General features: G+C 44.5%; 1 protein-coding gene across 9 annotated transcripts in view; it reads left to right on the plus strand.

Annotated features, from left to right (window-relative positions):
- NHSL1 (NHS like 1) overlaps positions 1-13,539 on the plus strand; it is a 177,016-nt gene that overhangs the window by 116,849 nt on the left and 46,628 nt on the right. For 8 of the 9 annotated variants that reach the window (XM_057407500.1, XM_057407435.1, XM_057407444.1 and 5 more), the window contains exon 2: positions 12,011-12,163. In XM_057407500.1, the coding sequence (XP_057263483.1) occupies positions 12,011-12,163 (153 nt within the window). Of the gene's footprint in view, positions 1-9,222; positions 9,667-12,010; positions 12,164-13,539 lie in introns of those variants that run through there. The other variant, XM_057407491.1, reaches the window with a different exon arrangement.

Here is a 13,539-nt window from a genome sequence, read left to right on the forward strand (position 1 = left end):
CGGATGGATGCGCCCGCACTGCCTGGAATCGGTTTTCACGGAAGCAAGGCTGCAAGAGCCAAAAGGAGTACAACACTTTCTGATTTTTAGACCTCACACCATTTTGCTGCAAGTATGTAGTCTTCTTAGATAACAGTGGTAAGTCTTGAGCAGAACCAGGCTTCTTAGAGTGAAAAAGAAACCCCTCAACACAGGTGGGTTAGCTGGTGTAAAATACTTACAGCAAAAAACAAACAAGTAGTGGACCAACAGCTGCATGTATCTGACATCAGATTACCTTGTAGGATGTTGAATGATGCTCTTCCTGAAAGGAAGACTTAAAAAAGCTACCTTCAGCTTCTTTTCTGTTTGTGTTTTTTGTGCTGTGTGAAGGCAGCAGCCACTCTCGGCAGATTTGTGGCCATTCTTTCAGGCGGCAGGCTGGGAGTACCCTGGGAGTACACATACAGTGACTTCTCTCCTGTCACCCCAGACTGACATTATCACGGTCTGCAGAGCAGCTCCTTTGGTGGGGCTGAGAGGTGGCTGTCTCCTGCCTTCAGGCACCCACAGCAGGGACAAATAGTACGATATGTGCAAAGGAAGCCTACTAAAACAAGACAGAAGAACCACCCGAGGTCCACCCTGAGTTTATTTGCTCTCTCCTCCCCTTCATACCTCTTTAGGAAGGTGAGCAAAGCCCCATGCTGGAATTTTTGAGCCAGTGAAGGGGTAGCAGGTTTGGTAGGAGGAAGACCCAAGCACAGCTCATTGCTTTCTTAGAAATTAATGCCAGACCAAATAGACTATGTCCAGTTATGTGAAAGGACACAGGACTGGACCTGGAATATGCAGTGATATAGAGAACTCAGTCTTGGTTGATTAAATCTGCCTGCTTGGGTTTTCTAAAGTGAGAATTTCAACATTAAAGGCTTAGTCCCACCTCACTGCCAACAGATGGCATTTTGCTTGCATTTCCTAAACATCTCTGAGAAGCTGGGATTGGGAGAGATTGGTTATTAAAAAAAAAGGGGGGGGGTGGGGAACGGGACACAGCCTTTGTTTTAATTAACACATTGTTCCAAAAACCACTCCCTAGAAACATTTTACAAACAATATTGGAAAGCACAAAAGGAGACACAAGGACTGCATTAATAAATAATCAGTAAGTAGATTGGATCTCATCTATTCTAAGGATATGTGCTGCAAGACAAACAATAATTCTTATGCCTAAGCAGAAATTGGGGCAGAGGGGTTGTTTTCTTGGGGTTTCTTAATCAGAAAAATGTTTTAAGTGGCTCATCACAATTATATCTCAACTGGTTCTGTAATACACTGCAGTGGGATCTGGATTATAGGGATGATGCATGATTGGAAAGACACAGCTTGAATTTCAGATTGCAGGCGATGCCTGTCATTACAGTAGTTACAGAAACAGCTCCTGACTTGTGAACTGACCAGTTTTGACTTGGAGTCTTTGGAAGAGAATAAATGCGAAACTATGATGCCACATCTCCAGTCACAGCAGAAGGGTACTTAACCAGCCTCCCCATGTCTTCTGCATACAGGCAGGCAGGCTACAGCCTGACTATTACTAATTTAAAGACCGAATTCCCCAAAGCACTGCTTGTGGCTGTTAGGCTGCAGCTCCTTTCATTTGGAAACTAGTTTTCAAAGTGCTGGCGTTTGTCTACGTTTGGGCTTGTCCTATCAGCTGAGCATGAACTGGTGGCATTGGAGATGAGGCTTCTGGAAAAGAGAGAAAATCCTGTAAATATTGTGGTTGAAAGGCAAATTACCTGACTGTGATGCCTTTTCTGTGGGAGTGCTCAGCTACTCGCCCTGTGAGGGGTCGGTGACCACGTACTGCTCATCCTGAAGATCTCGTATCCCGTCCATCAGATTAAAGCCACGTTAAGTATGGCACGACTTTTCCTCCTCTGGTTCAGTGCTGTCATTTTTTTGTCTACTGTCCTTTGGATGCTTTGACAAGGAGTTTAAGAACAGTAAAGTTTTACATACAAGAGCTTTGGAGTACATTTGTCATTGTCCGAAAGCATCGACAAAGGTTTATAAACCCATTTGTCTGCAGTTTCAGGATCTGTTCCAGGGAGGACTAATTAAACTTGAAGCTGGCAGCATCTCGAAAGAGGTTTGGCACCTGTCCTGACTGAATGATCCCTCATGGTTGTCCTCAGCATCAATTTTTAATCAGCCTGGCCTTCCTGTTTGTCAGATGTTTGCCACAAACACGATGGCATGGCTAGACCAGTAACAGTGGGCTGCTGTTTGGTGGGTGTGAGCAGGGCCACAAGCAGATGGTGGTAGCAGTGTTAGGCTAATTAATAGCATCAGAAGAAAAGACACTCTTTTATGTCCAGTAGCTGAAGGTGAGCATGAGTTTTTTCTTGTCCGTGATGCTTACCTTGGCCTATTAGGACAATGAGGAGCAGGATGCTAGTTGACATAAAAGAAGTGTTTTCAAAGCCTGTATGAACACAGTGTTTTAATTTCTTCGTTCCTGGAGCATGGTGTATGCTCTGTACAGAATATTAGATGTTGTGAGATGTGACAAATGCTTTTAATGACTGTAGTTTCAAATATATTCTTCAAAGCAGCCATGGTTTAAAAAAAGGTGTAAATTTTTTTGTGTGCATCATGAAACTCACCATGTTAATGTTGATCACATGGCAGTGTCCGAGTTCCAAATGTCCAAGGCCAGCCAAAGACATTCTCTGTAGATGCTGTGGTACAGATGTTGGTTCAGTTGTTTTCTTATGAGCTTAAAACAGGTTGCTGAATCCTGCAGCAACATAAATATTAGATGACGGTTACATGGATTTGATGACTTCCTTTAGTTTGGAGAATACTGTTTTTCAGGGCAGATTGTGCCATTTTTTAATTGGAACATTCCTAGGTTTTCAGATTCTGTAAAAGTCTTAGGGCTTTAGAAACAAAACCAAATGTCACAACTGCTGAAATCTGCCTATTATTTGTGAACCTTCATTTTTATTTACCGTTTTACTGTTGTGCAGATAACATTTTCAGGTGAAGTTCTTGAAAGTTTCTAACTAAGAAACAAAGCTGCTTTTTCAGGTTGCTGTGTAAGACTGTGATTTTGGCATGAGCAATTATAAAATCATATGAAGGCTGGTATTTTACAAGGAGCTTATGTATTTTTCATTAATAAATTGCAAAGTTGTTAGGAAACTAGAGGATCTGCTGGTCTCATTTTAAGAGAGAGTGTCTGCAAGCTTAAATGCAGCTCACCCTGAATATACTGATTCAGCAGAAAGAAGAAAAAACTTCTAACTCCCTATACCAGGATAATCCATATATAAATAGAAGTATTTTAGAGCAGTATTTAAAAGAGCAATGTTGGGTAGGGAGATGGAGATAGGCTACAAAAATTCTTTCGGTGACCTTTAAATAACTGAAATGAGTGGGAAGCATGGCCCCTTCAGGACATCTGTGAGGAGAATGCAGAATGAGATTAGCTGAAGATATCTGTTGGATATTGGTGTGGATCCACAAGTGCACAGCTGCCAAAGATGGAATTACAGGCTGAAGAGGGAGACAGTTTGGAACAGAAGTTCAGAAATGGCATTTCTGCAGTGTGTTTTTGTTGGTTTCACTCTGAGTCCTACAGAAATCGATGAGAAGACTTATGTCTGCCTGGTGTTTTTTTCCATTGCTAATTCAGAAGAGAAACATCTCTGTGGTGCATTATTAGGGCAAATAAGGGTCAGGATTTTATAGACTAACTTACCGCAGCCATTTTTGTTCGGTTCTTCAAGATAAGCAGTGGTATAGGAGCATTCATGTGGATTTGGAATTCAAAGTGGGAATATTTCCTGGTGGCATTTTAAAAGGCTCTTCCTGGGGACAGAGAAAAGTACTCTTCTGGGAGCTGACGTTGCCTTAGCTGAGGTTCAGAAATGGCCAAAGAAAAAGGTATTGTGCCCTGAAATTTAAGACAAAACCACGAAACAAAATTGCGTATTCACGAAGTATTTTCAGTTATCCTGCCTGCAGTTACAGTGTGTGGGGAGATGCTCTAACCAAAAGAAACTGCTGCATTGTCTGCCGGCAGCCCTGCCCAACTGCTCCCTTTTCTCTCTGCTGATGTGTTTGAATGATAGCGGATCCAGTGGAAAGATGTTTTGAATTGTCAAAGGAATGAATTAGCTTTATTGTGCTGTGACCTAAATAGGATCATCAGATCAATCAGTCTGCTGCTTTTCTGTCCTCTCTGGCTTAGGTTGTGCTGCTTTTCTTTCTCATCTTCCTCCCTCTTCCCCCTTCCCCACCAGGCAGCCCCTTCCCAGAGCCTGCAGCCATAATCCTTTATGAGTGTGAATAAAGGAGGGCACTGCCGGGGTACTCCCTTTAAAGCAATACCTGCTCTGTAATTGCCTGCGCAGACAGGTCCAGCACCCGGCTCCCCTGCCATTTCACAAAAGTATGGGTCCTTCTTGCCTTTTTGTTGCAGTGGCTTTGTGATAAAATACTTTTTCTCCTTTGTTCCATCTCCCCCATGCATTCTCCTCCTCCTCTTCCTCCTGATCCCAGGTTTAATGAATTATTTCTCAGCAGCTGGGGAAGTATCGCACTTCACCAAGGCTGAGGTTGCCTTGAAAGAGGCCATTGTGAGCTGGAGACAGGAGGGCAGCCGAGTGTGGTGCTGCCTGGGACTGCCTTTGTGGAGGGAGCACTTTTGTTCTCCTGAAAGATGTCGAGAGAGGGCCAGTTGCTGGGACTGGTTCTGAGGGAGGCAGAAGCCCCTTCTGAGAATAAATTATTGACTCCTGTGGCTGGTGGGGTGGCTTCAGCTCCATTTAAGCACCAGGAAGTGGCTGAGGGTGTGGTTAAGGTGGCCAGAAGAAGCATAAAGCTTGGGCACAAGTTATGAAACAAGGCATTCAGACTTTCTTATCTCAGGTGCTTGATTGTTTCTTAATGAAGGAAGTCTCACATAGAAGTCAAGGTGCGCTTTCAAGGCTTGGTGGTGTTGGTCTTAGCAGGCAGGAGCCTTGTGGCTCCCAGGAAGGGGTTTATGGCCCTCCTTGGTTCAGGCTCGCCCTGCCAATGCCTGGGTGCCTGTGTGCAGCGTGGGAATGAGGTGCTTGGGAGTCAGTCCCACAGCTGCTCCCCACTAGACACCACAGCTGCTTGGAGTGGGTGGATGGGGGTTGCAGGGGGCAATCCCAAGCAGGTCCTACATGGACCCATCCCTTCTGATGTGCAGCAGCTGCCCTCCAACAGCTTCTTCTCCACGCATCCATGTGAGTCACTGGAGGGTGGCGCAGTGGAAACTTACTTTTGACATGTCTGTAAAAAGCAAAGACATTGATCTATTTGTTTCTACTTTTCATTTACTTACTGAACAGAGACTCACTGGAAGAGCTCTTGCAGTGCATCTTCCAACTCAATTGCGTGGTTCTATTTTTCTAGCCTCTTAAAATGCCACCAATGATACACAGTTGTTTAATGGATGATTTTTCCACTTCCTGAATAAAGTCATTAAGGCTTACAGGTTAAATTTTAGGTTTTGAGATTATGATACATGTTAGTTGCTTGATGTGTCTCCATTCATGAACTAAATATAAAATGTGTATTGGGTTTATATCTCCTTCAGGGAAGTAAGTGGTGAAATTGATTTGTTGGAGGGAGCAGGAATGTTTTCCTTACTATTTACTTTCCTTACTGTCCTTTAACTATTAACTGTTTTTGTTATGTGGGGTTTTGGTTTTCTTTATAAGGTAGTACTTTCTAAATTTCATGCTGCACCTGTGCATAGGCTGATGAGCAGCAGTAAGAAGGAGGATGGTTGATTCTCACCAATCCATTAGTGTCCCTGATGGAGAGCTACCACCAGGGCTGCTGTTGGGCAGCTCTTGCATTTGTGGCTACCAACAGCCCAAGTACCTCCCTTGTCAGCATTTGCCTTTTTATAACGGCTCAACTTCTTCAGCTGATTGAGCACTAGTGCAAGGTTCAGGACACTGGGTTGTGAATGGGGGTTGGACAGGCAAGGCCCCCTCCCCCAAGGGCTGGCCTGAAGTATTTTCTATGGAAGCTGAGCATTTCCAGATTGTTTCACAGACGCTGGTGTTTTATGTTGCTGTGAATATGGAGGGTGGCTGTCCCAGATGGCTGTCGCAGAGCAGGTCAGCTGGAAAGCCCCCCTAAAGAGGGGAAAGAGCAGGGAGAGGACTGAAGGAATGGCTGCAGCGTTTCAGGCACACCATGCCCACGCAGCTGCTCACGTTTGCTTCTCTTCTGGATGTACATGGCCTCTACTAGAAATTAAAATCAGTCTAACCACTCAGGGATTCAAAACTATTATAACGTGAACTAAAAAAAGACGCAGTTTTAGCTAATGAGCGTGTTACACCTTTGTGATTTTGAGCGTGCTGTTTGGCAGTGCATCTTGGGCTTCTCATTTTCTTTGCTTCAACCTTTGACTTGTTTGTTAGGAAGGAGTTTCTTCTGGGCCAAACTTTGTAACCTAAGTTAACAGTCCCATCTGCTATGAAGTGATGATAATTAGTATTGGCTGAACACGTTCTCCATATTTTCTGTATTCCTTGTGATGGTATCCTTGTGCAGTGGCAAGTGTGATCCCTGCTTCGAAGGAAGTGGGAACTGAGGCGGGTGGGTTAATATTAACTTGTTCAAGGTGAAATAGGAAGTGTGCCACAGAGCAAGGTCCCCCGAGTCTGCTACCTGTGTCTGAGTCATTTACTTTTCAAGGTCTGTTATTGCAGTGTGTGCACACCTACTGTTCATGCTGGGTTTATCCAGCTTTAACAACCTTTGCATTTTTTTCTATCGAGGTAGTTTGGTGGTGGGTGTTTTGTGGTTTTGTCTGATGGATTGGCAATATTGGAGGCTAAAGTCCTTTATCTGTTTGCGTGGTGATTACAATATAAATTTTCTCAACCTGCCCCATCTTTTCTTTCTCTTCTCAATGTAGAGAGGTGGGCTGTGGAGAAGCACGCTTATTTCATGCTTTTAGCTCTAAGAGAGCTGCTCTTAGAAGCCAATTGCGTGACAGTTTCTTGTGACAGGAGAAGCATTTTAAAAAAGCTGGATTGAGATGGCATGCTGACTTCCATGGAAGTCAATGGGTTTGTTTCAAGTGGGGAAGAGCTTTTGGTTGTTTTTGACCTTGTACAGATTCTGAGAGCTGCAGATACAGGTAGCTAACTGTTTCCTTTGGGGTATCCCTTCATGATAACCGTTTTGATATTTGACCTCTTTGTCAGCATGACCTGAGGGAAGGTGGAAGCAAAGCAGGAGGAGGATGAAAGGCAGACATCATCTTATGCATGGCTGTTACTGGGTTTGAATAGTTGCCTCATACTGGAGATCAGGGCTAGAGGACAGTGATCAAGCGCTCATTCTCTGGCAGGAAAAATGCTTCAGGGTGGGTTGAGTATCCAGTAACAAAGAGCAACACTGCGCCCGGCACACATTACAGCGCCTGGTGATAGAGGGCAGGAGGCTCCCTGAGCCATGCCAAGTACTCAAGATCATGTTGATACAAAGGGCTTGAACACGAAACAGGAACAAAGTCTTCTTACCAGGGCTTGCAAGCCTCTATGAGGTGCCCTAAAGACCTCAGGGAGAGTCTGTCTCACTACCATTAGTCTTCCTGAAATGCTAGCTTGAAACAGTCAACTTCTTCTGTGCCAATGAACAGTAGCTCCTCTTCCCACTTGCAGAGACACTTCTACATCCTAAAAAATACTGACGCTACGCTAAAAAAGGAGTTACCACCTTCTGGATTTGCTCGTGGATGGCAATGTCACTGGAGTTAGAAAGGGAGTCATTCTGTACTCACCAGGTACAAGGTGTGGCCAGCAACTGTGACCAGCATTTAAAGTGGTTTTAATGATGTGTGGGTCATGGCAAATTTGTCATGCGGTTATTCTTAGCGGAAAGTGTCTCTGCCTGTGGCAGGGTTTGGAACTGAATGGTCTTTAAGGCCCCTTCCAACCCATTCTGTGATTATTGTGTAAGTGGGTTTTCCTATAAAAACAACGGTGATTATTTTGTTATCAGAGAGATGCCATGGTCACTGTTTTTGTGTAAGGTGTGTGATGGAAATCAATGCAAAAAGCAGAGGTGCCTTCCACTGCTGCTGTGGCACTGTGGTCTTCAGTCCGTTTGCCAGACGTGAGCCAGTCAAAATATCTTGGGGCAGCAGCTGCTGCAGACCTGCTGCTAATGGTGGTTTTGATGTCAGCCCAACATTGCAACTGTAAAATCTCTGGATTTGGAAATACTAGTAAAGTGCTGATAAAAGTGTGTTCAGACAATGATGAACAGACTTTGTTTATGGTCTGTTATGGGTGGTGCTGAGTCTCAGCCATTTAGAGAAACTCAGAGTAAAGTTCTTGTGAATCATCTGCTTTTTACATGCTGCACTCCAGAGGCCTCATCCTGCTGCAACGCTGGGGTCAGTCTGAGCCCCCCTGCTGCTCACATATTCTTTTTCCTGAGGAAAAAATCCATGTCATTGTTAAGCCAAGGGGGATTCCTAAGGTTGCTTTGTGAGGGAAGGCTTGCTTCTTGAGTCTGAGCATTGTGCGAAGGGCATGCCCTGCTGAGCACATTCATTTGGTGCTTAGTGTTTTCCCTTTAACTTCTGCAAAACTGCAGTTCATTCCTAGGAAGGATGGCTGTGAGCCTCTGTACAGATACATATTTTTTAAGCCATGAGGATATAATGTGCAGTTCAAGCAGCTGGGCTATTCCACCTCTGTGCACAAGTTTCATTTGACTAATAGCAGGTTCTCTATTAGCCAGCACTAACTCGATTTCGTTTCCCATGTATCTGTCTGACATGACGCTAATAAGAATAAATTAGGAGTGTTGCTGAATGAAAATTCAATATGTAGAATTAGTGGGCTCTAGTCCCAAGCAATAGCAGTGACTGCGAAGGGGGGGGCAGTGGATCTGGAAGGGGAGGTGAGGCTTTGGGTCCTTAATGAAGTGGGAGCGAGAGGGTGAAAATAAAGGGGAGTGAGGGGGTAGGGTGGGAAAGCGGGGCACCCTGATTTGCACGAAAATGCACTCTTTGCAACTGGAAGGCGGCTGGAGGGCGGCGGCCGCGGCCGGCGGGGAGGTGCAAAGGGCGGAGGGGGGAAGGTGCCGGCATCTGCCTCCCGCTCCGCCCGCAGAGCCGGCTGGCGCGATGGGAAGGACAGGAATCACCTGCAGGCTCAGGAGCAGCGGCACTTGGAAAGCAGAGGAGAGGATGAGAAGAGCTGAGTAATTCATAGGTAGCAGGAAAGCCTGATTTTTGTGCCGATGCAAACATCCATCAGTTAACTTTTTTTAAACTCCTTCTCCTGCATTGCGTGCTGAAACTGGCTGTTTTCAGCCCACAAGTTTACATGTGAGGAGGAGAAATTCAGCCTAAAGAATTGTAAATGGTTTTGTGTGTCGGGAAGACCTAGGTAGGTTTAAAGTTGTGTTTTCAGCAAAAAAAGGTGGAGGGGAGAAACCTGGAGAAGAGAGATTCTGTGTGCATGTTCAGTCTGGAAAAGAGTCACCTTTCTGCAGCTCCTCCTTCCTCTGGGATTTAAACTCCAGGATCGCAATTCAACACCTTGAAAATGGTGGTTTTCATCAACACAAAGCTTAAATCTCTCATGAAACTTTTCAAGAGAAAGAGTAAGTAGTTGTGCATGCTCACTGGCCTTTTGGGGAGGGAGCTGAGACCTGCAGGAAAAGGCAATTCCCTTCGTCTTTGCTCCTGCTTTCCTGAAGGTTCTTTTTAAGTTTATCTCACTCTGTTGAATATTTTGTAATGTTTGGAGACAGCATTATGAGGTGCTTTAGGACCTCTGCTTTGGGATGCTGTGTTGAAGTCCTTTGTCTCGTGGTTTTGAAGGAGCCAAAACTTCCTGGTATGAAAGGAGCAGCTTGGTGAGGAAGCTGAGGTGCTGGTGTCACTGGCGGTCTTGCACCAGTGTCCAGCTGGGTGCTGGGGCATCCTCCCAGCATTTGTCTGGCATCTGTGTCTGCCTGTGCAGCTGCCAGGTGCGTCTGTAGCTGTGGGCTTGCATCTCTGAGGTAAGCTTGTTCTTGGTAAGCTTGAGGAAAGCTTGTTCTGAGTTTTGTTTTCTAAAGGTGCTCTAGTTTCAGAATGGTTTGTAAAATCGCCATCCTTTATTCAGTTCATGAAGGCAGACAAACTGCGCTGGATAGAGTAGTTGGCAGATGTGTTCAGTACTTCTGTCTGCTAGTTTTGATGACCTCTGATGAGCAGTAAACTTTCATTTTGGTACGGTGGGACTGCAGCCAGACAGTGGGCTTGGAGGCTGGTGTTTCTCTCCTCCTCTTCTCCTAGCCTTACCCTCTCCCTGCTTGCTCAATCAGGGGATGGCAGGGTGTGGTTTTCAGGCAGGTCATTGACTGTACCTATCACTTTTTCTGTAATATCAGGATGATTGATGCTGTAAAGTAGGTGGTGATGTGTCAGTTTGACCATGATTGACGTTTGACCTCTAATTAGCCAGGATGGGAAAAGCAGCCACAGACTGAAAGTGTATTTGCCTTGTTGCACCCAGTGTCTGCAGGAAGGGAGGGGATGCAGGACCAGGCCTTCTCAGAAACGGAGACCAATTGAAAGTCTTCAATAACCTTTTCTGAGGTCTGATACTAATCTATAAAAAGTGAGAAAAGGCAATTGAGAACCTAGACACATGCCCCAAGTCCTTTCAGCACAAAATAGGCATTGAACACTAGGCTGTAGATAGGTTTTGAAGCAAGAAGACATAACTTATTTTCTTTAATGAGTATTGATTACTTCCCATCTGAAATGATCCTGGCAGAGGCACAGTGGTGTTAGGGAGGGGGTCATTTTTCAGATGACAGGAGGCTGTTGACTTTGTTTTGCTTCTCAGTTTACACATCTCCTCTCCAGCACGGGGGCTTCAGCCAAACTTCATGAAATGACGCTACAGGCAGCACAGGAGTGAGCCATGCTCAGGCAAGGAGGAGAGCAAAGGGAAGATGGGGAGCTGGCAGTGAGGCCACAGTGGCAGGGCAGGTGCTTGGGAGGCAGTGCAGCCACAGGAGTGCCTTTTTCTGCCACTAAAAGCAAGGATATGCAGCATGCGGGCTGAAGGCAAAAGAGTGCCTGCAGGATCATAAGGTATGATCCCCAACTGCCCTTTTCCTTTTTACAGAGTAGAGGGTTAAGGCCATTCAGCTGTAGAAGTCTTTTTTGATGATATACTTTAAGCAAAAGGTAATGGCTGTCTCTTGGGAAGCATAAACTATCAACAAATCTTAGCAACATGTTCTTTGGCTGATTCATTACTAGACTATCCATGCGGAACTTTGAACTTGAGCAAGGTCTGTATTTTGTTTGCATGTGTGTACTGGCTGAGAAGAGGTGGTCAGAGCAATCCCTCTTCAGTTGTGCTCTGAGCAGTATTTGCCCAGGGAGTTGCTGTTGTCCAAATCTGCTTTCCACTCATGGCAATGGAAAGTAGCTAATTTGTTTGCCTCAGTGAAATCTTCGTTCCTGGTCTGAGCAAGTGTGAGGTCAGAGAAGGTTATTTCCTGATACAGATGAACCTGTCATAATCTCATGGTGGCTGTCATATTCCTAGGGTCACCTTTGAGCAAAAAGAAGCTATCCTGCAGTGCACAGTGCCTGGTAGGATCAGGGGACCAGGAAACTGGTCTTGTTTCCGAAGACTGGGGGGGTGGAAGGGTGAAAACAGAGTAGCAAGCTCAGAGTAAAACCAACAACAAGTATAAACATGGGAAAAGGGAAGGGTGTTTCCTACATAACATATAGATTTAGACTAGAAACAAAATAAGGGTTTTAACTGTCATGGAAGTGAGGTTCTGGAGAGCATTTTGCTGGGATTTGATGGCAATCAGTCTTTTTTGTTTTAAGATGATGTGTGATGTGTGACAAGCATTTTTAAGATGATTTGTGGGGTTTTGTGATGTAACTATCTACAATAGCATTTAATTTTCTTGTTGTTTCTCTCTGCAGCTGTTTCCAACCTAGATGAAGAGAGTAGATGGACTGTGCACTACACTGCTCCATGGCACCAGCAGGAAAATGTCTTCCTGCCCTCCTCAAGACCCCCTTGTGTGGAGGACCTCCACCGACAAGCCAAGCTGAACCTCAAATCAGTGCTGAGAGGTAAGATTCTGCTGCTGACACAAATGTGTCCTAAAGGAAGGGTAGTTTCGGCCACAGTCTTTGCAAATATATCCAAATTTCGCAGGCTTCGGAAGAAGCCTATGTTTTTTTTTCTGCCTCTGCAGTACATCAGGAACATTAGTGAGAATTACCCATTCAAATGTAGGAATAGTGCAAAAATGCTTTTGCTGTCAAGAAAATGTGGAAATGGAAATGTGTTACCTGGCAGAGCACTCTAGAATGGAAAAGGGTGTCTTGTCCATTTCCATTTAGCCTTTGGAGTGTTTCCAAAATCGTACCTTCAATTTCAGTATGTCCTGAGTTACACCATTTATATTTTAGTGTAAGAACCACATCAGAGGGGTTTCAATTCATGATTTCTTTTGTTGTTGTACAGTGTTATTTCCAGGGATGTGACTGGTTGTGAGAGGTGGGAAAAGGCACTAAGGGCAGAGAAGGCAAATAGGGAACAAGACGCTCACAAGGACTCTTTCAGTAGTGGAAGTGCTTTGTGACAGATGGATGCAGTGTATTTTTTAAGACTAATTTTTACCCTTAGTACCTTTCTCGAGGGGTATATCTGTATGGTCTGGTGCAGGAGGCATTGTATTGCGTTTGTGCAGCCATGAAGACAGAGGCAGGCAGCCAGCAGGGAGGACTGTAGAACATCTGTCTCTGGGCCAGAAGTGAAACTGTAAAATTAGAGCTTAATGTCCATGTTCTGGAAATGGCTAACCTAGGTTTTTCTTTACATTGGCTATTTAACAAAGGGGGTTACCCTGCAAAGAGCCAACTCATTTCAAGTCCTTTTTTGTTTCAGCAGGAACTGCAGGTACTTGATACCTTGCAGAGTCAACCTGATAGAAAAGAACATTGTAATTCTTGTTTGTTTAACACGGCATTTCTGCTTTTTAAACGTGCAGAAAACTTCATTTTATATGTCTGAATAAGGAAGTATTTGGCTGCCATATTTTATTTCTCTTGCTGTTTCTCCAGGTAATTGATTTTCACCATCTCTTACTAGGCGCTTTGTATTATCGTTTCATAGGGCAATTTTGACAGCAAGGGTTAGTGGCTCATGCATGGCTCAGCAGACAGTCTGTGTGTCCTCTACACTTATTATTGGATTAATACATTTGTGCAGGCTTTTAGCCTTGAAATGCTTACTGTTCCCTTGCAGGCACACTTACCAGCTCTTTACAAAACAGAAATATTTGCCTGCTTTAGATTAAAAAGAATACTGCTTGTGGGTAGGTTTTTGTAAACTTAAACTACTCATTCTTCTATTTTTCTGTTCTCTGTTTGAAACTATTATCAAACCCTGCATAGGCAAAAATGTTGCTCTGATATTCTTGTGTTTTATCAGAAATTTATCT

The sequence above is a fragment of the Pezoporus wallicus genome, unplaced genomic scaffold (assembly GCF_028554395.1).
Source record: "Pezoporus wallicus isolate ANWC-B61680 ecotype Strahan unplaced genomic scaffold, APGP_CSIRO_Pwel_v1 contig_3817, whole genome shotgun sequence".
NCBI lineage: Eukaryota > Metazoa > Chordata > Aves > Psittaciformes > Psittacidae > Pezoporus > Pezoporus wallicus.